Source organism: Melanerpes formicivorus, unplaced genomic scaffold (genome assembly GCF_026170545.1).
Source record: "Melanerpes formicivorus ecotype bairdi unplaced genomic scaffold, bMelFor1.0.p_v2 SCAF_45, whole genome shotgun sequence".
NCBI lineage: Eukaryota > Metazoa > Chordata > Aves > Piciformes > Picidae > Melanerpes > Melanerpes formicivorus.
This window is the reverse complement of record NW_027142397.1, coordinates 2,907,737-2,935,456: the sequence shown is the minus strand read 5'-3', so window position 1 is coordinate 2,935,456 and position 27,720 is coordinate 2,907,737. Positions and strand designations below refer to the sequence as shown.

The window sequence follows — 27,720 nt, the reverse complement described above, 5'->3', positions numbered from 1 at the left end:
AGCAACTTCTCTGGGATGAGTTGGGAGGATGGCTGTAAGGGAGGACAGGAGGGAGCCCCAGGGGAGAGGAGGTGGCTGAGCTAAGGACAAGGGCCACAGGTGTCACCTGTGCTCCATGGAGATGATTCCCCTAGGACCAAACAACTCCAGCCCTTCCAAAACCTGTCCCTGGGGTGCAGTCAGCACAGCACAGCACAGCCTGGCACAGGAGGGAATGGGCTGAGCAGGTGGGAAGTGCAGGCTCAACACACCACAGATCCGTGCAAAGCAGAGGGTGGAGATCTGCCCCTTTTGTAGGGGGGGTCTGTCTTGTCTTTCTTGGCTCCCCCAGGTTTGGGGCAGGCTGACAGAGAGGGCTGTGTGCCTGCACATGGCTCTGGTCCTTCTGAGGGCAGCCACACAGCTAGGATAGGCTAGGATAGAATAGGAATAGGAATAGGAATAGGAATAGGAATAGGAATAGGAATAGGAATAGGAATAGGAATAGGAATAGGAATAGGAATAGGAATAGGAATAGGATGGAATGGAAGAGAAGAAGAGAAGAGAAAAGAGAAGAGAAGAGAAGAGAAGAGAAGAGAAGAGAAGAGAAGAGAAGAGAAGAGAAGAGAAGAGAAGAGAAGAGAAGAGAAGAGAAGAGAAGAGAAGAGAAGAGAAGAGAAGAGAAGAGAAGAGGAGAATTAACCAGATTGCAAAAGACCTTTGAGCTCATCCAGTCCAACCTCTCACCCAACACCATTTGATCAACTCAACCATGGCACCAAGTGCCTCATCCAGGCTCTTCCTAAACACCTCCAGGGATGGGGACTCCACCACCTCCCTGGGCAGCACATTCCAATGGCAAATCTCTCTTCCTGGGAAGAATTTCTTCCTAACATCCAGCTCAAACCTCCCCTGGCACAGCTTGAGACTGTGTCCTCTTGTTCTGGTGCTGGCTGCCTGGGAGAAGAGACCAACCCCCACCTGGCTCCAACCTCCCTTCAGGGAGTTGTAGAGAGCAAGAAGGTCTCCCCTGAGCCTCCTCTTCTCCAGGCTAAGCAACCCTAAGCTTCAGCCACTGCAGCCACTGGTGCTGAAGAGAGCAGCTGGGGAGGAAACAGAGCACAAGCAGCACACGAAAGGATTCAGCAGGAGAAGGAGCAGGGTTGTGGTGGAGAAATCCCTCGAGTGGGGCATGGCCCTTGGTGGGATAGACAGCTGGGTAGTGTCTGCCAGCTGTGCCCAGCAGCCAAGTCAGCAGCAGTGCTGGGTGAGTGGGCTCTAAATGAGGAGTTTGGAAGAGGGGGAGAACCACTCCCTGTATCATCACTCCCCCCAAGCAAATGACAACAGAATGAGGCTAGCTTGGAAACTCTGAGGATTGAACCAACCCCAGAGCAGCCCTAGCATGAGTGTTATTGCTCTTGGCTGCCTTGCAAGTGGCCCTGAGATGACAAAGTTGCAAGAGTTTGACTAAAACCGCAGGAATTTGCAGGGAGCTCTCTCCCACTTCAGCCCCAGCAGAGAGTTTGAGCTCCCAAACCACGGCGTGTGCAGAACTGTGTCCAGCTGCCTCCGCCTGGGCGAAGGACACTCAGCAGAAACCACAGAGCTGAGCTCCCTGGCTGTGTGCAGCGAGCAGGGAGCTTCTCTCTTCTCTTCTACAGGGTGCAAAACCCAGGCAGTGAGCTGCTGGTACTAGCATCACCAGCTCTGGGAACTCTGTGGAGAGGGGAAGGGGAAGCGACTGGGCAGGGACTGGCTCGAGGGCAGCCCTGAAGGACCTGAGGGTGCTGGGGGGTGAGCAGCTCAGCAGGAGCCAGCAGGGAGCACTTGCAGCCCAGAGAGCCAAGCAGAGCCTGGGCTGCAGCAAGAGAAGCAGAGCCAGAAGGGAGGTGATTCTCCCCCTCTGCTCTGCTCTAGTGAGACCACAGCTGAAGCTCTGTGTCCAGTTCTGGAGCCTCTGTGCCAGGGAGGCTCTGGAGGTGCTGGAAGGTGTCCAGAGCAGGGCCAGGAGGAGGAGCAGAGGGCTGGAGCTGCTCTGCTGCGAGGACAGACTGAGGGAGTTGGGGCTGTGCAGTCTGGAGAGGAGAAGGCTCCCAGGAGACCTAATTGTGGCCTTCCAGGATCTGCAGGGGGCTCCAAGAAAGCTGGGGAGGGACTTTTGAGGCTGTCAGGGAGGGATAGGACTGGGGGGGAACAACAAAACTAGAAATGGGGAGATTCAGATTGGATGTCAGGAAGAAGTTGTTCCCCAGGAGCGTGGTGAGAGCCTGGCACAAGCTGCCCAGGGAGGTGGTGGAAGCCTCCTGCCTGGAGGTGTTTGCAGCCAGGCTGGATGTGGCTGTGAGCAACCTGCTGTGGTGTGAGGTGTCCCTGCCCATGGCAGGGGGGTTGAGGCTGGCTGAGCCTTGAGCTCCCTTCCAGCCCTAACAATTCTATGATTCTACAGCAGCCACACAGGATCTGATTCTCCTTTCCCCATCTCAGCCAACACTTAGAGCACCAGAGAGGCAAACCCTCCTTCTAGTGGTATGCTGGATGACCTTGGGCACCAGACAGACAAGAAGGAGGCCAAGATGGGAGCCACTTTCCTGGATGAACTTTTCCATGGGAAAAAATACTTGAAGCAGCATGAGTCACACTTCAGTGTTACATGTCCCCAAGCCAGGATGCCAGGCCCTGGGAAATGAGAGAGCTGGCTGAAGTGGAGCACAGACTTTTGCTTGAATTGGCTCCAGCTCGTACAGGATAGTAGCAGAAAGTTCCCCAGCGATGATAGATCAGAGGCCTGTGTGAGGAGTGTTGGACAGCTCACTCAAGTTTAATTTGGACAGCTCTCAGGGCCTTGACAGGCAGGGCTGGAAACCTCCAGGGATGAGCCAACAGGGGAGCCAGCAGTAGCACAACTCGAAGAGGAGAGATTCCTCCACCACAGTTGGGCTGGCTAGGGGGTGCAGAGCCCTACCTGTCAGCATTGGCCACGGGGATGTGCTGCCCAGGCAGGTGGGGGAGACACCATCACTGCAGGTGTTTAGGAAGAGCCTGGGTGAGGCACTTGGTGCCATGGTTTAGTTGATCAAATGGTGCTGGGTGACAGGCTGGACTCGATGATCTCAAAGGTCTTTTTCAACCTGGTTAATTCTATCCTATCCTATCCTATATCACTATTAAAGCACCAGCACTGGAGTCCAGACTGGAGCCTGGGGTATGATTCCCGTGCTGCCAGGCACCCGGAGACAATGCGGTACGGCCACAGCTTCCTCCAACGCTTCAGATGAGGGCCTGGGAGCCAGGCTGCGAGCTCCCTGCCCGGGGAACTGCCGCACGCTGGCCTCAGGCCTCAGCCCTGACGGGGCTCAGGCCCGCACAAGCCTAGGCCGGGGGCCGCCCGCGCCAGGCCCTGCCGCACTCAGGGGCTCGGCAAACCTCTCGACGCACTCCTGGCACCGGGGGCGGTGCCGCCGTGGCCCAGGCCCCAGCTCGGACCTGCCCGGACCCGGACCCCGACCCCCCCCCCCCCGCCCCGGCTCCTTCTCCCCCCGCATCCTCCCCGCCTCTGCCCAGGCAAATCTCGCGAGCTCGGCCGCGGGTCAGGCGCCTGCGCAGTGCCGCGGCCCAGGGGAAAGGGGCGGGGCCGCCGCGCCGCCGCCTCACGGAGCCGCCGCCATCTTGTTTCTCGGCCGCTGAGCCGCTCGCTCTTGCTCCGGCCGTCCCCCTCCCCCTCCTTCCCGCTTCACACCGATCGGGCCGGAGGCAGCGCGGGCACCGGACGAAGGAGGAGGCGAAGGAAGCGGAGATCGCGGCGCCGGCCGCCCCGGTGAGCGCGAAGCGAACGGGCGGCAGCGCGGCGGGGGGGAGGCAGCGGCCACTGAGGGGGCGCGGGGCGGGGGCGGCCCGAGGGGTTCCCCCCCCCCCCTTCTCATAACGGCTGCGCTCCGATTGGCGCAGCTGCGCCGCTCCCGCTGATTGGCCCTCGCTGGGGGAGGCGGGCGAGGGAAGCTGCATCCTGATTGGACAGCGAGGTGCGGACCGGGGAGAGGACAGGAAGCCGAACCGTTTCCCCGCGCGGCCCCGGGGGTGGGGGAAGGGCGCGACCGAGGCTTGCTCCGGAGCGCGGCTGGGCCTAGCCGGAAGGGAGCTAGTTCCGTGCGGTCCTTGTGTTACCGGGGCGCCTGGAGCAGGTGCTGCTCGATGGCCGAGGCCTTCCCGGGGCGGGAGGTACCTTCCTGGGCAGCCAGCGAGCGCTGGTGGCGGCGGGCTCGATCCGCGAGGCCTCTGACAGAGGTTTTGCAGTGGGAGAGTTCGTGTTCAGATGCTGGTGCCACCGTATTTTGTCCACCTTTGGGACTTTTTGTTCTACAGGCCTTAAGGCCCTTCTCCTGGGTCTGCCTCAGCGCTGGGTGGGAAGAGGGCTCGGGGCCAAGCTTGGCCGCGAAGCAGTCGGAGATTATTTGTGAGCCTCTGCGAAATACCTGAGGGGTTGCTTAATCTGTGCTCACAACCCCAGGGCACTGAGAGCTGCGAGAACGTCTCCCTAGGTTCTGTTTTTCGCTTGAGTTGAGACAATGGAAGGAATAACTATAATTAAAAGCAGTATGAGCATGACGTGGATGAAAGCAAATGCTTGGCTGGGTTGGATTACACTCAGTCGATTCATTCTTTGGCCACATCATGAGTTGTGTGGGTGTGCAGGGAGCCAGGGCAGAGGACAAGCAGGGTGGCTGGCACTTTATGTTGGCTGAGCTGTGTCCAAGGGCTTGCTCCAGAGTTCAGGCAGACATCAGGTTGCTCACAGAAAAATAAAGCCCCAAGAGTGCTGGGTAGGTACTTCTGGAATAAAACTCTTCCTATTGCCTTTGGAGATGTTTGTGTTGAGGAAAGTATTCTCCATATACTTAGGAATAAATGCTTCTTGTCTCTCAATAGCTGAGTACAGACAATTAAAGGGAAAGCCTCAGGTGGCCTCCCAGAGCAGATGGCCTACAAGCATGTGGTTAACTTCCTAGTCCTACATCCAGAAAATAGACCTCCTGGGTCATCAACCATCATCTGCTGCTGTTTCCCTTGGCAACATCTTGTGTCTTTTCTTAGGCTTACCCTTGCCCTTCTTAAATTGGGTTGCCTTTTTGGATTAGATAACTCCTCCACCTGCACTTGTCTTCGCTTGAGCTGTTCTCTGGTGCCAGCCTAAACTCAACCTGGGCCAGGTTTACTATCCCTTAGACACTGGTTGTTGTGACAACCTGGGGACTGGGGGGAATGGAACAAAACTAGAAGTGGGTAGATTCAGATTGGATGTTAGGAAGAAGTTCTTCCCCATGAGGGTGGTGAGAGCCTGGCACAGGCTGCCCAGGGAGGTGGTGGAAGCCTCCTGCCTGGAGGTGTTTGCAGCCAGGCTGGATGTGGCTGTGAGCAACCTGCTGTGGTGTGAGTTGTCCCTGCCCATGGCAGGGAGGTTGGAACTAGATGATCCTTGTGGTGCCTTCTAACCCTAACAAATCTCTGATTCTATAATCTCTCACCTGGCATCACAGGCTTTGTCATGACCACCCTGAGGTTTGTATCACCGTTACAGGGGCTCCTTTGAAGCCCTGGGGACTTGCAGCCTGCAGGCTGCTGTGACCACCCTGAGGGGAGGGTTTGGATGTGTTTTGGGATGACTGGGTCTTGGTGAAGGAAGCAGTGCTTGGAGTGGAACCTTTGAAATTCCAGAGCTGCAGGCTGCTCTGAGCGAGGGCAGAGAACCAGGTCTGATCCTGCCAGCTCTCAGATCGCTGCGGGGTGGCTGAGTGACCTTGCAGCAGTCATTCCTCCTGCACCACCAAGCTGTTCCCTCTCATTATTTTGTCCTTTATAAAGATAAGCCACGTTCCTCAGTGTAGGTTCTCATGCCATAGGTGAATGACCCTGCAGGGACTCTCTCTTAGAAGTGCAGCAAGAGGTGACAGCGACCCCGGCAGCAGCGTTTCCTTCTCCTCCCTTCCTGGTAGCTTTGCAGTTGAGTGAGATCTGGGTACTTCCTGAGGGATTTTTGGAGCAGGAACAGCTGCTAGGATTGAAATAAGCTCTTTTCCTGCAGGGCTGCCCCAAATTCATTTGCCTTTTTGTTGGGTTTTTTCCTGTCTTGAGGACTTAGGGAATGCTGGGAGAGCCGAAGCTGTTGCCGTGGCCTTGCTGGGCTGCGCAGGAGAGGGGCTCCAGGCTCCGTGGGTGACAAGGGGGTGAGAGCAGAGTGTGAGAAAACAGCCAGGGGTGCATTTGGGACTGTTGGGATGTGTTGGGGCAGGGCTGCCACTCGAAACAGCAGCAAGAGGCGTTGCTCTCCTCCCCGGGACTGCTTGCATACCACCCAAGAGCACCTCGCATACCTCTAATAGCGCTCATACCGCGGCCATCCTCCGTGGAATGGCACGAAGCATTGCAAACTACTGCTATTACTAAGCCTAATTCTCTTTTAACAAGTCACCAGCAACCTCTAGGGAGGCTATTGGAGGCGTCCAGGCCTAGTGAGAGGGTCCGTGCCAGGCATGTGGCTCTTCGGGAGATTTTTCTGTCTGAAAATCAGATTTTTGGGGCTTTTTTCCGCCAATTGCTGGGCTATTTTGAGTCTACGCGCACACACATCCGGTGTGCTTGTGTGTGATGCGGCTCATCCCTTGGCTCGGCGGTGGGAAGCGTCACCAGGCATTCTCCGCAGCTCTCTCCGGGCCGTTCTCGTCTCGGCCCCGCTCAGCGACCACCCCCCCACCAACCACCCCCGTGACGCAGAGGCGGCGGCGTGGGGAAGGCGGGGCGTCCTCTGCATGTTGCCGGAGTGACAGCTGTGCGGGCCAATCGGCAGCCGCTCCACGACCCCTCCGTCGAGCCAAGCGGCCAATGGGAGCGGGCGGGGCGCTGAGGAGGGCGGGCGCCGCTCTGACCCCTGCGCCGCCTCTCAAGGTAACTTTAAAACAGGAAGTGGACGGCGAGGTTGGGTTGCCTTCGGTAGCCAATAGGCGAGCGGGGCCGCGCCCCCCAGAGGCGGTGCGTAGCCAATCGGAGAGGCGGGGCGGGCCGGGCGGGCGCAGCAGGGTAGGTTGAGTGGCGGCTGTTAAAGGGGCCGGCGGCCCGGGCCGGCGGGGACGCGGAGTCCCGACAGGCAGCGGTCAGCTCAAAGACAAAGGGATGGCGGAGAGGTCTGCGGGTCGCCGCCCCCCCGCCGCAGCTGCCCCCCGATCGTCGGGCAGGGCTTGCGGTGGTCGCGGCCCGGTAAGTTGATCGCGGCGGCCGGAGCTGCGCTGACCGGGGCGTGGGACGGCTGCGGCCCGGTCCGGTGATGGGGGAGCCGGCCTCGGCAGCGGGGACTGTCCGCCCGGCCTTCGGCTATCCTGGCCTGGGGCGGCGGGAAGAAGAAGAGGCGGTGGGAGGGCAGCCCGGGGGGCTCCAAGGGACGGCAGGAGGCGCCCGGGTCGCGGCGGCTGTTTGGGCCCCGAGCCGAGCCCCCGAGCTGCCCGGGACGGCTGCGGGCATCGCGGGGCCGCACCCTGCGGCGGGGCTGCGCCGGACCACGGCCGGTAACCGGGGGAAGAGGGCACACGCACAAAATGGCAGCGCCTCCCCCCTCGCCGGGGCTGCCGCCGAGCCGCGGGGCGGGCGGGGGTGGGGAGCCTGCCCCGGCTGCCCTTGGCAGGGGCCGCCCGCCCGAGCGGGAGCTGGGCCGCGGGCAGCCATCGGTGAGGTGGCTCCTGCGGCTCGAGGGACCTCCCGTCGCCCCCAAACCGCCGGCCAAACTCCCGACAAGTACCCGCAGCCCTTTGTGTTCCTTTGGGTTTGGAAATACGCGCTGAAGGTCACGGCAGCCCCGCAGCTCAGCGGCGACGGGCGGCGGGACCGGCCGGGAGCCTGCCTTCGCTTAGAAGCCGCCCGGTGTAAAGGCTTTTTCCCGGTCATCCCGGCGAGCCCCCGAGCTGTGGCGGGGCTGGGCTCTCGCCCGGCTCTCCCTGCTCGGGAGTGGAGCTGCGGCTGAAGTTGCTGGAGCTAGGCCTGCCTTCGCCGGCACCAGTGACCTTGAAATACCAGCGCTCCGAGTTGCCACAATGAAGGACAAAGTTTGTTTACGGCACTTTGGACTGGGGAAAGGAGAAAAAAAAAAAGGAAAGAAAGAACTGAAGTGGAAAACTGAAGCTGCTGCTGGTGGCTGAGGGCACCGAGGACATGCAGAATCGCTGGCAGATTGGAATGAAGTTTTCAGCGAGGACTCCAAGCACATTGCAGACATTCTTCCTCCTCCTCTGCTCCCGCTGAGAGATGCTGAATGTCGATCCTGCCCTCCCTGCCCTCTTGGGGTGAACTGGGTGACATAGCTGGAGGGTTCTCAGCCCTGCTCTTAGCCTTTTTTTCCCCCCCCTCCTCCTTTGATTGCACATTGTTTACCTTAAAGGTACATTGCAGGTAATTACATCCTGCAGCCTTAGAGTGGAATAGAATAGAATAGAACAAACCAGGTTGGAAGAGACCTTCAAGATCATCATGTCCAACCTATCATCCAACACCGCCTAATCAACTAACCCATGGCACCAAGCACCCCATCAAGTCTCCTCCTGAACACCCCCAGTGATGGTGACTCCACCACCTCCCCAGGCAGCCCATTCCAAAGGGCAATCACTCTCTCTCTGTAGAACTTCCTCCTGACCTCCAGCCTGAACCTCCCCTGGCACAGCCTGAGACTGTGTCCTCTTGTTCTGGTGCTGGGTGCCTGGGAGAAGAGACCAACCCCCACCTGTCTACAACCTCCCTTCAGGTAGTTGTAGACTTCTTGTAGACTTTTTTTGGGAGGAGGGTTGGAAGGGTGAACCTTGCTGTGTGAGCCTGATCTGCACTGACACAGGCTTGGTGGGGGCTGAAATTCAATCTGGATCATCCTTGAGCTGTTCCTGGAGGTGTTTGGATGGAAATGGAGGTGGAGGGGGGAATAGCATCACCTTGGTTGAGGCAAAGCTTGATCAGCTCTGTGGTGTCTGGCATGTTGGACTGGTTTCAATCCCAGAAGGGGACAGAAGGAGAAGCATCACCTGAAGTCACCTATTAAGAAGGGTGGCTGCTCCAGTGTGTTAGTAGGAGGCCAGCAACTTCTCTAGCAGGCTGCTGGCTGTGAGCTGGAAGTTCTTTTTACCTTGGAACTGGGAAGTGCTCAGCTGCTGAGTGTTGTTTAAAGGGGCAGCAGGATGTGAGGGGAGCCTGCAGCTGCTGTGAAGTGAAACAACTCCTGCTGGAGACTTGGTTATCCCCAGGGTTTAGCATCTTTCATTGCTTCAGCTTGCAGGAGGTTGGAGCTGTGGAAGAAGAAGAGGTGTGCTGCTGGATCTTTTCTAGGTCAGGAGCAGCAGGAAAAACCTGAAGCCTTTGGTGGCACTGGAGAGGGATTTATTACCAAATGGCACCAGCTTCTGGCTTCTCACAGCACTGTGAGGGAGAAGAAGGTCCTTGGATGCCATTTTATGCTGCTGAGTGGAGCTGGCTGTGTGTCCCTTCTGCTCCTGAGGTCCCTGTGGCCTTTCCTGGTTGTTTGACCTGCTCAGAAAGCAGGCTGGGTAGTCTTGTCTGAGGATCTCTTCCAGGCTTGCTTTATAGCCCTGATTTCATCAGGGAGTAGTGATGGTGTAAAGGAGAAGTTTAGTGGGTCCAGAGGAGGCCATCCACATGGTCAGGGGGCTGCAGCACCTCCCCTGTGTGGACAGGCTGGGAGAGTTGGGGCTGTCCAGCCTGGAGAAGAAGATTGGAGCTGGAAGAGGGGAGACTGGGACAGGAGAGGAGGAAGAAATCCTTTAGAGTGAGGGTGGTGAGACACTGGCACAGATTGCCCAGGGAGGCTGTGGGTCCAGAGGAGGTCACAAAGATGAGCAGAGGGCTGGAGAGCCTCCCCCATGAGGACAGGCTGGGAGAGCTGGGGCTGTTCAGCCTGGAGAAGAGAGACCTCAGGGAGCCTCCCAGTGCCTGAAGGGGCTCCAGGAGAGACTTTTGACAAGGGCTTGGATTGGTAGGCAGTGAGAGGGAATGGATTGGAACTGGAAGAGGGCAGATTGAGGCTGGAAGAGGGCAGATTGAGACTGGAAGAAATTCTTGACAGTGAGGGTGGGGAGAGCCTGGAACAGGTTGTGGATGTCCCCTCCCTGGAGGTGTTCAGGGCCAGGCTGGATGAGGCCTTGAGCAAGCAGGGCTGGTGGGAGGTGTCCCTGCCCGTGGCAGGGGGCTTGGATCTGGATGATCTTTTAGGTCCCTTCCAACCCCTCCTATGAATCTATGAAGATGCTGACCCTGGATTGAGCACCTTGGTCATGGCAGGGAGGAGGAGGAGGAGGAGGAGGAGGTTGGGGTGTGGGTGTGTGCCTGGCTGTTAGGCTGGAGGATGCCCACAGGAGGTCACCTTCCCAGCCAGGCTGTTTGGGGTTGGTTTGTTGGTTTTTAATCGGACTAGGGTTTGTGTTTACATAATGCAGTGTGACATCTGCCCTGGAGCAGCCTTGGCTCCCTTCAGTCCAGGGCTTGGACACCTGCCTGGGTGGCTGCAAGTGAATGAAAAGCCAGGCAGGATGGGACCTGGGGGTACTGGTTGACAGCTGGCTGAACAGGAGCCAGGTGGCCAACGGCATCCTGGCCTCCAGCAGGGAGCTCATTCTGCCCTGTGCTCTGCACTGCTTAGGCCACACCTTGAGTCCTTTGTCCAGTTCTGGGCTCCTCAGTTTAAAAAGGACATTGAGATGCTGAGATGGTGTCCAGAGAAACCTGGGGTTGGTCTCTTTTCTCTAGCAACCAGCACCAGAACAAGAGGACACAGTCTCAAGCTGTGCCAGGGGAAGTTTAGGCTGGAGGGGAGCTGAAAGTTCTTCCCAGAGAGAGCTGTTAGCCCTTGGGATGTGCTGCCCAGGGAGGTGGTGGAGTCCCCATCCCTGGAGGTGTTCAGGAGGGGATTGGATGTGGCACCTGGGGCCATGGTCTAGTCATGAGGTCTGTGGTGCCAGGCTGGCCTTGATGATCTTTGAGGTCTCTTCCAACCTTGGTGATTGTGTGAGAAGGGCAACAAAGCTGGGGAGGGGTCTGGGGCACAGCCCTGTGAGGAGAGGTTGAGGGAGCTGGGGTTGCTTAGCCTGGAGAAGAGGAGGCTCAGGGGAGACCTTCTTGCTCTCTACAACTCCCTGAAGGGAGGTTGTAGCCAGGTGGGGGTTGGCATCTTCTCCCAGGCAAGCAGCACCAGAACGAGAGGACACAGTTTCAAGCTGTGCCAGGGGAGGTTCAGGCTGGAGGTGAGGAGAAAGTTCTTCCCAGAGAGAGAGATTGGCCATTGGGATGTGCTGCCCAGGGAGGTGGTGGAGTCCCCATCCCTGGAGGTGTTCAGGAGGGGCTTGGATGTGGCACTTGGAGCCATGGCTTGGTTGTCAGGAGGTGTTGGGTGTTGGGTCATAGGTTGGGCTTGCTGATCTCTGAGGTCTTTTCCAGCCTGGTTGATTCTATGAAATCTGTGCAGTGGCAGCCTTGGAAAACTCTTCAGTTCAAACCTTCTCCTCAATGTTTCTCCTTCATGAGGCCAGGAGCTGTGGCAGCTGTTGCAAGGGGTACTGCCAGCAGCACCAAACCTCAGGATAGCTGCCACAGCTTCCCAGGAGCTTCAGGGAGCTGGTTGGGGTTTTGATGCCTTGGATTTCTCCTCCAAACTGGGGGATTCTCTTGGTGCTAAAAACCCATTGGGGAGAGAGGTTTCTCCCCTTCCCTGCTTCTGACTTGCTTTGCTGGTTGGTCACTTCCTGGCACATCAGAATTGGGTCACTTTCAGTTGTCTTGGTTGGTTTTCCCCCCCACCCCCTACCATTCAGTGAAGGTGACCCAGAAGGGAGATGGATTTGCATGTTTGTAATGCAAATGAGGAAAGGGAAGGGCCTGGGGAGCCCAGCCTGAAGCTGCTGTGCTGCCTTCCAGTCAGATCTGCTGAGCTCAGGAGGCAAAAGGCTTCTTGGTTATTCCTGGGCAAAGAAGGATTCCAAACTCTTTGCCAGATGCCATTGGGAAGTGAGTGGAGGAATGGGAATGTGGAATACTAAGAGGATCCCTGTAGAGAAGGGACCCTGCAGCCCCTGGAAGCAGGACAGTGGTTTGGGTTCTCTGCCCAGGATGACAGAGGTGACAGAAGGTGGGAGAAGTTGTGGCCTGCTGTGGCTTTTTGCCCTGCTTTAAAACCATCCCAGGCTCTGGTGGGTACCTCACAGTGGTGGCTCATGGCTCTCCAGGTTGTACCTGCTGCTGGCCTGGCTCTGCTTTGAGTCATTGCCCTCACTCCCAGAAGGACACTGAGGGCCTGAGAAGGGCAAGGAAGCTGGGGAGGGGTCTGGAGAGCAGGGCTGGGGAGGAGCAGCCTGGAGCAAAGGAGGCTGAGGGGAAACCTTCTGGTGCTCTGCAGCTCCCTGAGGGGAGGCTGGAGCCAGGTGGAGGCTGGGCTCTGCTCCCAAGGAACAAGTGAGAGGATGAGAGGACATGGCCTCAGGTTGGACCAGGGGAGGGTTAGGTTGGACATTAGAAGAAACTTCTGCCCTGGAAGGCTTCTCAAAGCCTGGCCCAGGCTGCCCAGGGGGGAGGCTGAATCCCCATCCCTGGAGGTGTTTCAGGAGGCAGAGTTGTGGTACTGAGGGCCATGGCTTAGCCCCAGCCTTGGCAGAGCCAGGGAAGGGTTGGACTGAAGGAGCTGGGAGGCCTTTCCCAGCCATAGTTCTGTGACTCTTTTCTGCCTTCTCCTCTTCCAGCACGATGGTGCCTGAGCCTCAGCAGCAGCAGAGAAGCTCCCAGCACTGATGGTTTGATTTGAATGCAGCCTTGACTGTGTCCTCAATGTGCTGCAGGACCCTCTGCTGAGTGCCTGCTCCAGCTGCTCAGCTAACTGGGAGGTTAGCAGCCAGTGTGCAGCTTTTTCAGCCAGTTAAAGTGTGTGGCTGGCAGAAGGCTGAGCAGCTGTGAAGGCACTCCCAGGGCTTGCTGTCAAGAACCCCTTCATTTCAGGAAGGATTACTCAGGAAGGATTCAAAACCAGCAACTGACAGGAGGGGGGGAAAAAAATAGCCAGCTCTGGGCTGAAATTCTGCTTAATCCACCCAGAGCTGGCAGGCAGTTTGCTCCTGCTTGTCCTCCAGAGCAGGAAATGTCTGTGCTGCATGATCAGGGCTAAACCACAGCCCAAGGGGATGGAACAAAGTCCCTCTTGGCTTTGTGAGCTCATGGGGGACAGCAGGCAGAGGGAGGAATGGATTGAAGCTTGAGGAGGGCAGATTGAGACTGGGGATGAGGCAGAAATGCTTCAGAGTGAGGCTGGGGAGACACTGGCACAGGTTGCCCAGGGAGGAGGTGGATGTTCCCTCCCTGGGGGTGTTCAGGGGCAGGTTGGATGAGCAGCCTGGGCTGGTGGGAGATGTCCCTGCCCGTGGCAAGGGGCTGGAACTGGGTGAACTTTACATTCCCTTCCAGCCCAACCCATTCTCTGGGTGCCTGGGTGTGAAGAGATGCCAGACACAGACTCCTCTCAGTCAGACTCAGCTGCTCAAGGCCTCATCCAGCCTGGCTTTGAACACCCCCAGGGAGGAGGCAGCCACAGCCTCCCTGGGCAGCCTATTCTGGAGTCTCACCACCCTCCTATGAAGAACTTCTTCCTCAGCTCCACTCTAACCCTGCCTCAGCTCCAAACCATTCCCCTCTGTCCTGTCTCCAGGCAGCCTCAGGAGAAGTCTCTCTGCAGCCTTCCTGCAGGATCCCTTCAGGTGCTGGCAGGCAGCTCTGAGATCCCCCTGGAGCCTTCCCTTCCCTAGGCTTACCCCCCCCAGCCTGTCCTCACTGTTCTGGTGCCTGCCAACTCTTACCCTGTGTGAAGCAGACTTGAGTCACTTGAGCACACTTTCCTCCAAAGAGCTTTCCCACTTCTGCTGGGTGTTCAGTGCAGGAGCTGGAGAGGCAGCAGGATTCAGCTCTACCACTTGGTGTTTGTCTGGGAGATTTTCTGCCTCTTTCTCTCCCTCTCTCAGTGCTTGCCTGCCAAAACTGCACTGCACAGAGCCCCTAATTGCTGCTCTCTAACTGTTGCCACCCCAGGTATCAAGGGTGAGCCTCCTGCTCTTGCTTTCAGAGAAGAAAGTGCAGTGCAGTAAGCAGGACAAACAGGAGCTGAGATGGTTTGGTTTGCTTTCCCCCCCCTGTTTAAGTGCTGTGCTATTTTTTCCCCCCCTTCCTGGTGCTCCAATATTTGTAGCCTCATTTGTGAGCTGGTGCTGTGGGGAGGCCACTTCAGTTCTGTGGCATGGCTTCTGGTGCTGTGCTTCTGCTTGGTTTCTAACACCACCCTTCAGCCTGGTTGGGTGTGCTGCCAACCCCCAGCCCAGGGTGTGGAGCTTCAGAGGTGCACAGAATGGGTTGGGTTGGAAGGGAGCTCCACAGCTCAGCCAGTCCAAGCAGGGACATCCCCCACCAGAGCAGCTTGCTCAGAGCCCTGTCCAGCCTCACCTTCAACATCTCCAGGGCTGGAGCCTCAAACCACCTCCCTGGGCAGCCTGCTGCAGTGCTCCAGCAGCCTCCTGCTGCAGAACTTCTTCCTCACAGCCAATCCCAATCTGCTCTGCTCTCACTTCCAACCATTGCCCCTGGGCCTGTCCCTGCAGCCTTTGCACACAGTCCCTCTGCAGCCTGCCTGTAGCCTCCTTCAGGCACTGGAAGGCAGCTCTGAGGTCTCCCTGGAGCCTTCTCTTCTCCAGGCTGATCACCCCCAGCTCCCTCAGCCTGTTGCCCATAGCAGAGGGGCTCCAGGCCTCCTCTGGACCCTCTCCATCAGGTCCCTGTCCTTGCTGTGCTGAGGGCTCCAGGGCTGGCTGCAGTGCTGCAGGTGAGGTCTCCCCAGAGCAGAGGAGAGGGGCAGGATCCCCTCCCTCAGCCTGCTGGCCACGCTGCTTTGGATGCAGGCTCCCAGGAGCTCTGTGTGGGCAGGAACCCTTCCCAGGACATGGTGGTGCCTCCTTTCACACTGACCTGAGCTGCCCCAGCTGCCTCAGCCTGTCGTTGTGGGAGAGCAGGAGGTGCAGGGAATGGGGGCAAGAGGGAGCCCCTGAGGGTGGTTTGAAGACTCTTTCTGTGTGCTGGCAGTGCCAGGGCGACTGCCCCCCTGCCTGCCCCCCTGCCTGCCTCACCTTCCAGCACTGCCTCACTGCTGGCATAATTTACATCATTGAGTGGGCAAGGCCTGAACTGTAAGGCAGAAGAAGAACCCATTGATCTCCAGCACAATTCAGATCTATTTTTGTGCCACTACTGCCACCCCCAGCCCTCCTCATCCCCTCCCCCAAAGCAAGACAGAATCCTTCCTGGCTGTTCCTCCTCCACTCCTGTGTTCCCAGCCAGGCTTCTGCTGCTTGGCCTCCCTGTAGTGATGTGGAGCTTGGAGCTGGGATGGGTATGGAGTTGATCTCCTTCCATCAGGAGAGGCTTGGCTGAAGTGACCTCTGACTGCAGAGTCTTGGAATGGGTTGGCTTGGAAGGGGCTTGCAAGACCTCCAGTTCCAACTCCCCTGCCGTGGGCAGGGAGACCTCCCACCAGCCCAGGGTGCCCAAGGTCTGGAAGCAGAGGATGTGTACAGTGAAGAGAGGCAGGAGATCCAGGCACCCAGCACCAGAACAAGAGGACACAGTCTCAAGCTGTGCCAGGGGAGGTTTAGGCTGGAGGGGAGGAGAGAGTTCTCTCCAGCAAGAGATTGGCCCTGGGGATGTGCTGCCCAGGGAGGTGGCGGAGTCCCCAGCCCTGGAGGTGTTTAGGAAGAGCCTGGATGAGGCCCTTGGAGCCATGGTTGAGTTGTCAGGAGGTGCTGGGGGACAGCTTGGACTTGGTGATCTCTGAGGTCTTTTCCAGCCTGATTGATTCTGAGATCTGCTGAGGAGCAGCTGAGGGAGCTGGGGTGGTGTAGTCTGGAGAAGAGGAGGCTCAGGAGAGACCTTCTGGCTCTCTGCAGCTGTCAGGTAGCTTCTCTGCAGTAACAAGCAGCAGCAGAAGAGGAAAGAGCCTCAAGGTGCACCAGCAGAGGTTTAGGTTGGACATCAGATGACATTCACTCATTGGAAGTGGTGTCAGACCCTGGCCCAGGGAGGTGGCTGACTCCCTGCCCATGGAGGTGTTTGAAAGAGGCAGGGATGTGGTGCTGAGGGACGTGGTTTGGAACCAGACTTGAGAGCTAGAGGCTGGGGGGCAAGAGGCTGGGGCCAGACCCTGCTCAGTGGGGCCCAGGGACAGGACAAGGGGCACACACTGGAACCCAGGAGGTTCCCTCTGAACAGGAGGAGAAACTTCTTTGCTGTGAGGGTGCTGGAGGCCTGGAGCAGGCTGCCCAGAGAGGTTGTGGAGTCTCCTCTGGAGAGCTTCCAACCCCCCCGGGCACTGTGCTGCTGGGCAAGCTGCTGGGGGTGCCCTGCTGGAGCAGGGAGCCAGGGGTCCCTTCCAGTGCCCATCACCCTGTGCTGCTGGGATGAGATCAGGCACAGCAGATCTGCTTTTCTCATCCCCAGCCGCGGTGTGAGCCTTGCTGAGCAGGGAGCTTGTCCTCGGACCGCTGTGGATGTGGCGATGGCCTGGAGCTGCCGGCGGCTGTGGCTCCTGCCCTGCCAGGCTGCCCCTGGCCCCGCGGGGTGTTCCAGCTGAAGGGCTCAGAGAGCTCGGGTTTCCTTGTGGTCACCCTGCAGGCTGTGTTTTCAACAGCAGGCTCCCGCTCAGGCGTGCGGAGCAGAGGCAGCCAGGGGAGACAGCTTCATCCCACTGCTTCCCCCGGCCCCCGGAGCAGCAGCCCCAACAGTATCACAGTATAACTTAGGTTGGAAAGGACCTCGAGGATCATCGAGTCCAACCTATCAACACAGACCCCATGAATAGACCATGGCACCAAGTGCCACATCCAAGCCCCTCTTGAGCACCTCCAGGGATGGGGACTCCACCACCTCCCTGGGCAGCACATCCCAATGGCGAATGACTCGCTCGGTGAAAACTTCCTCCTCACCTCAAGTCTAAACCTCCCCTGGCACAGCTTGAGACTGTGTCCTCTTGTTCTGGTGCTGGTTGCCTGGGAGAAGAGACCAACCCCCTCCCAGCTACAACCACCTTTCAGGTAGTTGTAGATGGCAATGAGGTCTCCCCTGAGCCTCCTCTTCTCCAGGCTAAGCAATCCCAGCTCCCTCAGCCTCTCCTCATACGGAGCAGCAGCCCCAGGCGAAGAGGCAGCCAAGGGGCAGTAGCCCCGGGCGAAGGGGCAGGGGGAAGCAGCCCCGGGCGAAGGGGCAGGGGGCAGCAGCCCCAGCCGAGCAGCCCCGGAGCAGCAGCCCCAGCCGAGCAGCCCCGGAGCACCGGCGACAAAGAGCCGCAGACATCAGAGGTGTCTCCCTGCTGCCTTTGTGCTCCTCTGAAGTGAAGCTCTTAGAGCCTTTTGTCAGCTGCCCCAGGGCTTTGGGAGTTTAATGTTTGGCCAAGGTGTTCTGCTCCGGGGAGCAGAAAAGCTTCTTAATTGCCAAGTGTTGATGTGGTGCTTGGGAGATGTTTGTGCACCGGCACTGCCATGGCCTCCAGGCACTCAGGGGTGAGCCTCAGCCTTGTTTGGTTTGGCCTTCAGTTGCTTTCTTCTTGTATCCAGCTAAGGGGGGAAAAAAATGGTAATCCTAATCATAGTGTTTGCCTTCATGGAGAATAATCCTCTGGAGCAGGCTCTGGGGTCCCTGTCATGAGAAGGACACAGAGCTCTTGGAGTGAGCCCAGAGGAGAGCCCCAGAGATGAGCCAAGGGCTGGAGCAGCTCTGCTCTGAGCACAGGCTGAGGCAGCTGGGGCTGTGCAGCCTGCAGAGGAGAAGGCTCCAAGGGCACCTCAGAGCTGCCTGCCAGTATCATAGCATCAGTCAGGGTTGGAAGGGACCACAAGGATCATCCAGTTCCAACCCCCCTGCCATGGGCAGGGACACCCCACACTACATCAGCCTGGCCAGAGCCTCATCCAGCCTGGCCTTAAACACCTCCAGGGACGGGGCCTCAACCACCTCCCTGCACAACCCATTCCAGGGCTTCACCACTCTCACGGGGTAGAACTTCCTCCTCACCTCCAGCCTGAATCTCCCCACCTCCAGCTTCATTCCATTCCCCCTAGTCCTGTCACTGCCTGATATCCTGAGAAGTCCCTGAGTAGGCCACCTTGAAGCCTTCTCTTCTCCAGACAGAACAGCCCCAACTCCTTCAGTCTGTCCTCACAGGAGAGGTGCTGCAGCTCTCTGCTCATCCAGGACCTGAAGGGATCCTGCAGGAAGGCTGCAGAGAGACTTCTCCTGAGGCTGCCTGGAGACAGGACAGAGGGGAATGGTTTGGAGCTGAGGCAGGGTTAGAGTGGAGCTGAGGAAGAAGTTCTTCATAGGAGGGTGGTGAGACTCCAGAATAGGCTGCCCAGGGAGGCTGTGGCTGCCTCCTCCCTGGGGGTGCTCGAGGCCAGGCTGGATGAGGCCTTGAGCAGCTGAGTCTGGCTGAGAGGTGTCCCTGCCCCTGGCAGGGAGGTTGCAGTAGGTGACTTCTGAGGTCCCTTCCCACCCAAACCTTGCTGTGGTTGTGTAATTTAACCCTCACTGGAATGTTGATCTCTCTATCTTCTCATAAATACCTGAAATAGCTTCTTGGGTAGGCAGGCAGCCTTCTAATGCAGAGTTGTTGGAGGGGCACTTGTTCCTCCCTTCTTCTTTCACTGAGTTCCTCACTTGGAGCTCTTCCTGTCTCCAAAGTTCAGCTTTGAGACTGAGAAGCCAATCTCTGACCTCCTTCCTCTCTGTCATCCCCTGTCAGACTCCTCTTCAGCTCTTCCCACACCTTCTGGCTCCCAGGTTGATGAGAGACAAATAGAACTCCTCAGAGTCTGCCTTGGGAAGTGTAGGCTGCAGGAGGTAACCAACTCTCTCTGCCATCCATCTCTTGGATCCCCTCAGGAGGTTTCCATGGATCAGCAGGGCTTTGGAGTAGCAGCTCTGGGGATGAGTGGCAAGTGGCTGCTGCCTCCAGCTGGGGTGGTGGGGTGGGGTGGTGGGGTGCTGCTTCTCTTGGGCTTGAGGAAGGACTGAGGCAAGCCTTGGCCTGGTGAGCCACAAAGCAGAGGGGGGTTGTGCCTCTCTGTGTGGGAGTGAAAGCTGCTCTGCTGGCTGTGTTCATGCCATGGCAGGGCACAAACATCTGTGTGTGTCTGGAGAGCCTTCCCTGTGGGAAAGCAGAGTCACAGAAGGATGGAAGGGACCTCTAGAGAGGATGCAGGCCAGCCTGCCCTGCTGGAGCTGGGGCACCCCCAGCAGCTTGCCCAGCAGCACAGTGGCCAGCTGGGTTTGCAATCTCTCCACAACCTCTCCCTGGGCAGCCTGCTCCAGGCCTCCAGCAGCCTCACACCAGAGAGCTCTCTCCTGCTGTGCAGATGGAACCTCCTGGCTTCCAGTTTGTGCCCCTTGCCCCTTGTCCTGTCCCTGGGCCCCACTGAAAACAGAGGCAGAGCTCTGAGGGGGGCAGAAAGAAGATGATTCTGCTTGCAGCTCTGATTCCTTTTGTCACTGTTCCCTTTCACTGTGGAAGAAGACAGAGCATCTCCAAGGAGAAGCCCAGTTCCAGAGGCTGTGGCTTCCCCACACAGCTCCTGGGAGCCCTGGGCTGCCAGATCTTCTTTGGACAGCTTCCCAGAGGGGTGAAGCAGGGCTGGCCCCTTCCTGCGCTCCTGGGCCTGGGAGGGCATCTCTGGGAGCTGTTGGCTCTCTGAGACTGAAGCCTGCTTTGTTGTTGTTGTCTGTTGCAGCTGCCAGGATGTCCACAGAGGGTGGCTTTGGCACAGGAGGCAGCAGTGATGCCCAGCAGAGCCTGCAGTCCTTCTGGCCCCGCGTCATGGAGGAGATTCGCAACCTCACCGTGGTGAGCAGGCCCTGGGGGGCTGCCTGGGGGCTGCTGGAGGGGAGCTGCCTGGCAGGGGTGGGAGCAATGCAAACCTCAGCCTGAACCTGCTCAGGCTGCTGGAGCACCTCCATGCTGCAGCTCCCTCACCATGGGGACAGCTGCCAAACAGAGAGGCACCTGGGGGTGCTGACTGACAGCTGCTGAACAGGAGCCAGCAGTGTGCCCAGGGGGCCAAGAAGGCCAAGGGCATCCTGGCCTGCAGCAGGAACAGTGTGGCCAGCAGGAGCAGGGAGCTCATCCTGCCCTGTGCTCAGCACTGGTTAGGCCACACCTTGAGTCCTGTGTCCAGTTCTGGGCTCCTCAGTTTAAGAAGGACATTGAGAGACTTGAAGGTGTCCAGAGAAGGGCAAGGAGGCTGGGGAGGGGTCTGGGGCACAGCCCTGGGAGGAGAGGCTGAGGGAGCTGGGGTTGTTCAGCCTGGAGAAGAGGAGGCTCAGGGGAGACCTTGCTCTCTCCAACTCCCTGCAGGGAGGTTGTAGCCAGGAAGGGGTTGGCCTCTTCTCTCTAGCACCCAGCACCTGAACAAGAGGACAGAGTCTCAAGCTGTGCCGGGGGAGGTGTAGACTGCAGGTGAGGAGAAAGTTCTTCCCTGGAAGAGTTCTTCACCATTGGAATGTGCTGCCCAGGGAGGTGGTGGAGTCCCCATCCCTGGAGGTGTTCAAGAGGGGATTGGATGTGGCACTTGGTGCCATGGTTTAGTCATGAGGTCTGTGGGGACAGGTTGGACTTGATGATCTTTGAGGTCTCTTCCAACCTTGGTGACTCTGTGGTGGAGAGAGCTGGGGCTGTTCAGCCTGGAGGAGAGAAGGCTCCAGGGAGCCCTTAGGGCTGCTTTCCAGCACATGCAATCAATCAGGTTGGAAAAGACCTCAAAGATCATCAAGTCCAACACAAAGGGGGCTCCAGGAGAGCTGGGGAGGGACTTGCTACAAGGGCTGGGGGTGACAGGTAATGGATTGGAGCTGGAAGAGGGGAGACTGGGACAGGAGGTGAGGAAGAAATCTTTAGAGTGAGGGTGGTGAGACACTGGCACAGGCTGCCCAGGGAGGCTGGGGATGCCCTCTCTGGAGGTGTTCAAGGCCAGGCTGGATGAGGCCTTGAGCAGCCTGGGCTGGTGGGAGGTGTCCCTGGCAGGGGGTTGGAGCTGGATGATGTTTAAGTTCCCTTCTAACCCAAACCACTCTGTGAGTGTGGCTGCTGCTGTCCCAGGCAGGTTGGCTCTGTACAGGCTGCAGGGTGGCCTTAAGAGCTGCCTTGACTGCTGAGGGAGAAGTCAAATGCAGCTGACTCATAGCACAAGGAGGTGTCACAGTCATGCCTGCAGCTCCTCTTGGGCTAAACAAGAAGCCAGAGCTGATCCAGAGGTTCTTGTAACAAGTTAAATGATGTCTGGGGGAATGATGTTTCTATTTGGAGCAGGGAAAAGGGAGGGGATGCAAAAATAGCTGCAGGTACAAGTGGGGCTGCTGTGTGCTGTGTTAGCTACCAGGAGCTGGGGGGATTGGAGAGGACTCAGCCTGTACCCAGCACTGGGGAGGCCACAGCTGGAATCCTGGCCTCAGTTTTTGGGCCCTCACTCCAAGAAGGACATTGAGGGGCTGGAGTGGGGGCAGAGAAGGGCAGAGAAGCTGGGGGAGCTCCCTGGGCAGCACATCCCAGTGGCCAATTCCTCTTGCTGGGAAGAACTTTCTCCTCCCCTCCAGCCTAAACCTCCCCTGGCACAGCTTGAGACTGTGTCCTCTTGTTCTGGTGCTGGTTGCCTGGGAGAAGAGACCAACCCCCAGCTGGCTCCAACCTCCCTTCAGGGAGTTGTGGAGAGCAATGAGGTCTCCCCTGAGCCTCCTCTTCTCCAGGCTAAGCAACCCCAGCTCCCTCAGCCTCTCCTCCCAGGGCTGTGCCCCAGACCCCTCCCCAGCCTCATTGCCCTTCTCTGGAAGGGGTTCCTCAGTTCAAGGATATTGAGAGGCTGGAGGGGGAGCAGAGAAAGGCAACCAAGCTGGGGAAGGGTCTGGAGAGGAGGGCTGGGGAGGAGCAGCTGAGGGAGCTGGGGGTGCTCAGCCTGGAGAAGTGGAGGCTGAGGGAAGACCTCATTGCTTCCCACAGCTCCCTGAAAGGAGGCTGGAGCCAGGTGGGGTTGGGCTCTGCTCCCAAGGGACAAGTGGGAGGACAAGAGGAGGCAGCCTCCAGTTGCCCCAGGGGAGGTTGAGGTTGGACATGAGGAGCAAGTTCTCACCTGGGGCAGGCTGGGTGTCAGGAACAAGGTCTTCCCAAAAGGGATTGTGAAGGCCTGGGACAGGCTGCAGCCCCTCCTGTAGGAGCCCTGCAGGTGCTGGAAGGCAGCTGGAAAGAATAATATCCTAGGATCACAGTATCAGTCAGGGTTGGAAGGGACCACAAGGATCAGCCAGTTCAACCCCCCTGCCATGGGCAGGGACACCCCACACTAGATCAGCCTGGCCAGAGCCTCAGCCAGCCTGGGCTTAAACACCTCCAGGGACAGGGCCCCAACCACCTCCCTGCACAACCCATTCCAGGGTTTCACCACTCTCATGGGGAAGAACTTCCTCCTCCCCTCCAGCCTGAATCTCCCCACCTCCAGCTTCATTCCATTCCCCCTAGTCCTGTCACTACCTGAGATCCTGAGCAGTCCCTCCCCAGCCTTCCTGCAGCCCCCTTCAGATCCTGGAAGGCCACAATGAGGTCACCTGGGAGCCTTCTCTTCTCCAGACTGAACAGCCCCAACTCCCTCAGTCTGTGCTCACAGCAGAGCAGCTCCAGCCCTCTGCTCATCCTCCTGGCCCTGCTCTGGACACCTTCCAGCACCTCCAGATCCCTCTTGGAATAGGGGCTCCAGAGCTGGAGGCAGGACTCCAGGTGGGGTCTCCCCAGAGCTGAGCAGAGGGGGAGAATCACCTCCCTTGCCCTGCTGGCCACACTTCTCCTGCTGCAGCCCAGGATCTGATTGGCTTTGCAGGCTGCAAGTGCACACTGAGAGCTCCTGGTGAGCTTCTCCTCCACCAGCACCCCCAAGTCTCTCTCCTCAGGGCTGCTTTCCAGGGCTGGATTTGTGCCTGGGGATTGCCTCGACCCAGCTGCAGGACCCTGCCCTTGCTCTTGTTGAACCTCCTGAGGTTGGCTTGTGCCCACCTCTCCAGCCTGTCCAGGTCCCTCTGGATGGATCCCTTCCCTCCAGCCTGTCCAGGTCACTCTGGATGGATCCCTTCCCTCCAGCCTGTCTGCTGCCCCACACAGCTTGGTGCCATTAGCAAACCTGCTGAGGGTGCACTCAGTGCCACTGCCCATGGCACCCACAGAGATGTTGACCAAGCCTGGTCCCAGGAGTGATCCCTGAGGGACTCTGCCTGTCCCTGGCCTCCCCTGGGGCATGGACCCAGTATATAATAATAATAGCAGTAGGAATCATCACCATCATCACCCTGTAGAGGCTGAGAGGCAGACTTGGCCTCAGCAGCAGCAGCTCCATTTCCTTTCTCCATCCCCAGAGAGAGTTGCCTGAGCCCAGGGGGCACAGACCAAAAGAGCAATTGCTGGCTGCCTGTGCTGCTGCAGAGCTCCTGGGGCCACTCTCCTGTGCTTTTAGTGGCACTGAGGACAAGAGGAACTCCTCCAGGAGCACAGCCCAAAGCCACCATTCTGAAGATGAGCTGCCTGCTTTGGGCTTCTTTTCTTTGCCCACCCTCTCCCTTGCCTCTTTCCTTCCCTGTTCCTTCCCCAGCCTGTGTGCAGGGAGTTGATGAAAGCAACAGATGCAGGAGTTTGCATGCCTCACCAGGCTGAATGGCTTCCCTCTTTCAGAGCCCTGCATTCTGCTGCTCCAAGAGCTGTGCTTTTGTCCTCATCTCCACATGAAAGGAGGTTTATTATGCAGCTTAGCAAGTATGGGCAGCTTAATTTTTAACTGGCCTAGGAAGCTGCTCTCTTGCATGGCAAGCAAGTCAGCCCCTGCAGAAACAGCACTCAGCTGAGGGCAGGGGAAAGGGGAGGTGGAGAGGCAGAGGGCTGGAGGAGGTGGAGAGGCAGAGGGCTGGAGAAGGTGGAGAGGCAGAGGGCTGGAGGAGGTGGAGAGGCAGAGGGCTGGAGAAGGTGGGCTGAGGAGCATCTCAGGAGGTTCAGCAAGGTCCTGCCCCTAGCTCAGCCAATCCTTGCTACCAGCCCAGCAAGTGATGAGATTGAGAGCAGCCCTGCAGAAAAGGGAGGGGACATCCCCAGCCCCCTGGGCAGCCTCTGCCAGGCTCTCCCCAGCCTCTCTCTAAATGATTCCTTCCTCATCTCCAGTCTCAGTCTCCCTTCTTCCAGCTCAAAGCCATTGCTCCTTGTCCTGTCCCTCCGAGTCCTTGTCAAGAGTTCCCTCCCCAGCTCTCCTGGAGCCCTTCAGGTACTGGGAGGCTGCTCTGAGGTCTCCCTGGAGCCTTCTCCAGGCTGAACAGCCCCAACTCTCCATGGGGGAGGCTCTCCAGCCTTCTCTTCATCTTCATGGCCCCCTCTGGACCCACTCAGGCAGCTCCCTGTCCATGCTGGGGGCACCAGAGCTGGAGGCAGTGCTGCAGGTGTGGCCTCAGCAGGGCAGAGAGGCAGAATCCCCTCCCTGTGCTGCTGCTCTCCCTGCCTTGGATGCAGCCCAGGACACAGCTGCCTGCCTGCTGGGCTGCCTGAGCCCCTCACCAGACTGAGATGTCTGATCCACTGGAGCTCAGCTGCAGCCAATCCAGACCTGTTGGACCACTGCTCTCCCTCCTTGTGTGGCAGCAAAGAGTCTCTCAGATGTGAATCTCTCTGCAGAAAGACTTCAGAGTGCAGGAGCTCCCTCTGGCTCGTATCAAGAAGATCATGAAGCTGGATGAAGATGTGAAGGTAAACTCCTGGCCTTTCTGCTTGGGGATTTGGGATCCCTGGGGTGGGCAAGCTGGCTCTGATTGGCTTCCAATCCATTGCTGCTTATTGCTTGTGATTAACTCTGACCACATGGCAACAGTTGCCTGCACTGGAGGATGAGCCTGGGGCACAGACACTCAGCTGGGGGAGCAAAATCATTTGGGCCTTGGAGTCTTTTGTAGTTTTGATGCCTTCTGCTCCACATCAGCCTGGCTGCCTCCTGGGTCTGCTTCCCACTGCTCCACACCATTCTGGCTGCCCCCTGGGTCTGCTTCCCACTGCTCCACACCATTCTGGCTGCCCCCTGGGTCTGCTTCCCTCTGCTCCACACCATTCTGGCTGCCTCCTGGGTCTGCTTCCCACTGCTCCACACCATTCTGGCTGCCCCCTGGGTCTGCTTCCCACTGCTCCACAACATTCTGGCTGCCCCCTGGGTCTGCTTCCCTCTGCTCCACACCATTCTGGCTGCCCCTGGGTCTGCTTCCTTCTGCTCCACACCATTCTGGCTGCCCCCTGGGTCTGCTTCCTTCTGCTCCACACCATTCTGGCTGCCCCCTGGGTCTGCTTCCTTCTGCTCCACATCAGCCTGGCTGCCCCCTGGGTCTGCTTTCCACTGCTCCACATCAGCCTGGCTGCCCCCTGGGTCTGCTTCCTTCTGCTCCACACCATTCTGGCTGCCCCTTGGGTCTGCTTCCTTCTGCTCCACACCATTCTGGCTACCCCCTGGGTCTGCTTTCCACTGCTCCACATCAGCCTGGCTGCCTCCTGGGTCTGCTTCCCTCTGCTCCACATCAGCCTGGCTGCCTTCTGGGTCTGCTTCCCTCTGCTCCACATCAGCCTGGCTGCCTTCTGGGTCTGCTTCCTTCTGCTCCACATCAGCCTGGCTACCCCCTGGGTCTGCTTCCCTCTGCTCCACATCAGCCTGGCTGCCTTCTGGGTCTGCTTCCCTCTGCTCCACACCAGCCTGGAGCAGGAGGTTAGACTGGTTAGACTGGATCTTAGGTAGGAATCCTTCAGCAGGAGGGTGCTGAGGCTCTGGGGCAGGTTGCCCAGGGAGGCTGTGGCTGCCTCTTCCCTGGGGGGGTTCAGGGTCAGGTGGTCTGTTGTGGAAATTCCCCTAACTTCCCTCTTAAACAATGCAACCATTCTGCCTCTGCCATGCTACAGCTCTGCCCCTGTGTGCTGCTAGGCCATTCCTGGTCCAAATACTTGTCCCTTTGCTTGCAGATGATCAGTGCAGAAGCTCCTGTGCTCTTTGCCAAGGCAGCTCAGATATTCATAACAGAACTGACTTTGAGAGCCTGGATACACACAGAAGACAACAAGAGGAGGACTCTGCAGGTAACAGAGGCTTCTCCTCCCAGCCTTCAGCTGCTTCATGGACTTGTTTGCAGCTCTTTGTTTCCATAACGTGAGGCATGTTTAGCTGACAAGCACTTGAGTGCCTGTGTGCCAGTCCCAGGCAGCCTGCATGCCACTGAAATGCTTTTCCTCTTCATTAGCTTGGAAAAACAAACCCCCCCCAACAACAACAGCCTGAAAGCCAACCCCAAAGCCAAAAGCTGCAGCTGCTGGCTCGTGGTGACCTGCTGGAAGGGCTCAGGAGAGCTGCAGCAGTGTTCTGGGCTGCATCCAAAGCAGGGGGGGGGATTCTGCCCCTCTACTCTACTCCTGGGAGACCCCCACCTGCAGCACTGCATCCAGTTCTGGTGCCCACAGGCATAGAGGGATGTGGAGGTGCTGGAGAGGAGAGACTGGGAGAGGAGAGGAGACTGGACTAGACTAGGTTGGAAGAGACCTTCAAGGTCATGATGTCCAACCTATCATCCAACACCACCTAATCAACTAACCCATGGCACCAAGCCCCCTATCAAGTCTCCTCCTGAACACCTCCAGTGATGGTGAGGGTCCAGAGGAGGCCATGAAGATGATCAAAGGGCTGGAGAACCTCCCCTGTGGGGACAGGCTGAGGGACTTGGGGCTGTTCAGCCTGGAGAAGGCTCCAGGGGGACCTTACAGCAGCCCTGAAGGGGACTCCAGGAGAGCTGGGAAGGGACTTCGGACGAGGGCTGGGAGTGCCAGGAGGAGGGGGGGAATGGGCTGAAGCTTGAGGAGGGGAGATTGAGCCTGGATCTTTTGCAGCCTGGAGAATGAGATGGATGAATTGAAAGTCTTGCCTTGGTTTATGCAATGGGCAAAGCCCCTCCTGGAGCTGCAGAATGGTTTCTCTCTTTGTGTCGTGGCAGAGGAACGACATCGCCGTGGCCATCACCAAGTTTGACCAGTTTGACTTCCTCATTGACATTGTCCCAAGGGATGAGCTGAAGCCTACAAAGAGACAGGTGAGAGCCCAGGGGTTGCTTGCCCTTGGCTGCCCTTCCTCTGATGGAATTTCAACCCCTGCTGGAGGGGAGAGCTGCTGAGGCTCTGCAGAAGGTGAGGGCTGCGGGATCGGATCCGCAGGCAGCAGGTTGGTGACTCTCTCTCTTACCTCAGTCATCTTTCCTGGGGGGGGTTATGATGGGAATGGAGCTGGAGTGGAGAGCTGACAGAGCCTTGGAGTGGAGAGCTGACAGAGCCTTGGAGTGGAGAGCTGACAGAGCCTGGCTTGGGTTAGTGAGGTGACAAAGCTGCTAACCAGCCCTGCTGCCAAAAACGAGCAATGTTAGCCATGCTGAGTCTGCATCCTTTGCCTTGTCAAGGCAGAAAGAAGCTTCTCTCCCCTGCAGGTGCCAGCTCCCTGCATCCCTTTGGGGCAGTCATTGCTCCTGTAAACATCCTTGACTGGAAGCTGTAAGGTGTCAGCAGGAGCTTTCAGTCGGATGTTTACAGCAGCAGCCTGCTGCGCTCATCCCGGCGCT

The 27,720-nt window shown here is 58.2% G+C and overlaps 1 protein-coding gene across 4 annotated transcripts in view; it reads left to right on the top strand.

Annotated features, from left to right (window-relative positions):
- Positions 1-3,622: 3,622 nt before the first annotated feature.
- NFYC (nuclear transcription factor Y subunit gamma) overlaps positions 3,623-27,720 on the top strand; it is a 36,194-nt gene continuing 12,096 nt past the window's right edge. For 3 of the 4 annotated variants that reach the window (XM_068159292.1, XM_068159293.1, XM_068159290.1), the window contains exons 1-5: positions 3,623-3,796; positions 19,812-19,924; positions 24,767-24,838; positions 26,087-26,200; positions 27,106-27,201. In XM_068159292.1, the coding sequence (XP_068015393.1) occupies positions 19,820-19,924; positions 24,767-24,838; positions 26,087-26,200; positions 27,106-27,201 (387 nt within the window). In that variant the 5' untranslated portion in view covers positions 3,623-3,796; positions 19,812-19,819. Of the gene's footprint in view, positions 3,797-7,066; positions 7,228-19,811; positions 19,925-24,766; positions 24,839-26,086; positions 26,201-27,105; positions 27,202-27,720 lie in introns of those variants that run through there. The other variant, XM_068159291.1, reaches the window with a different exon arrangement.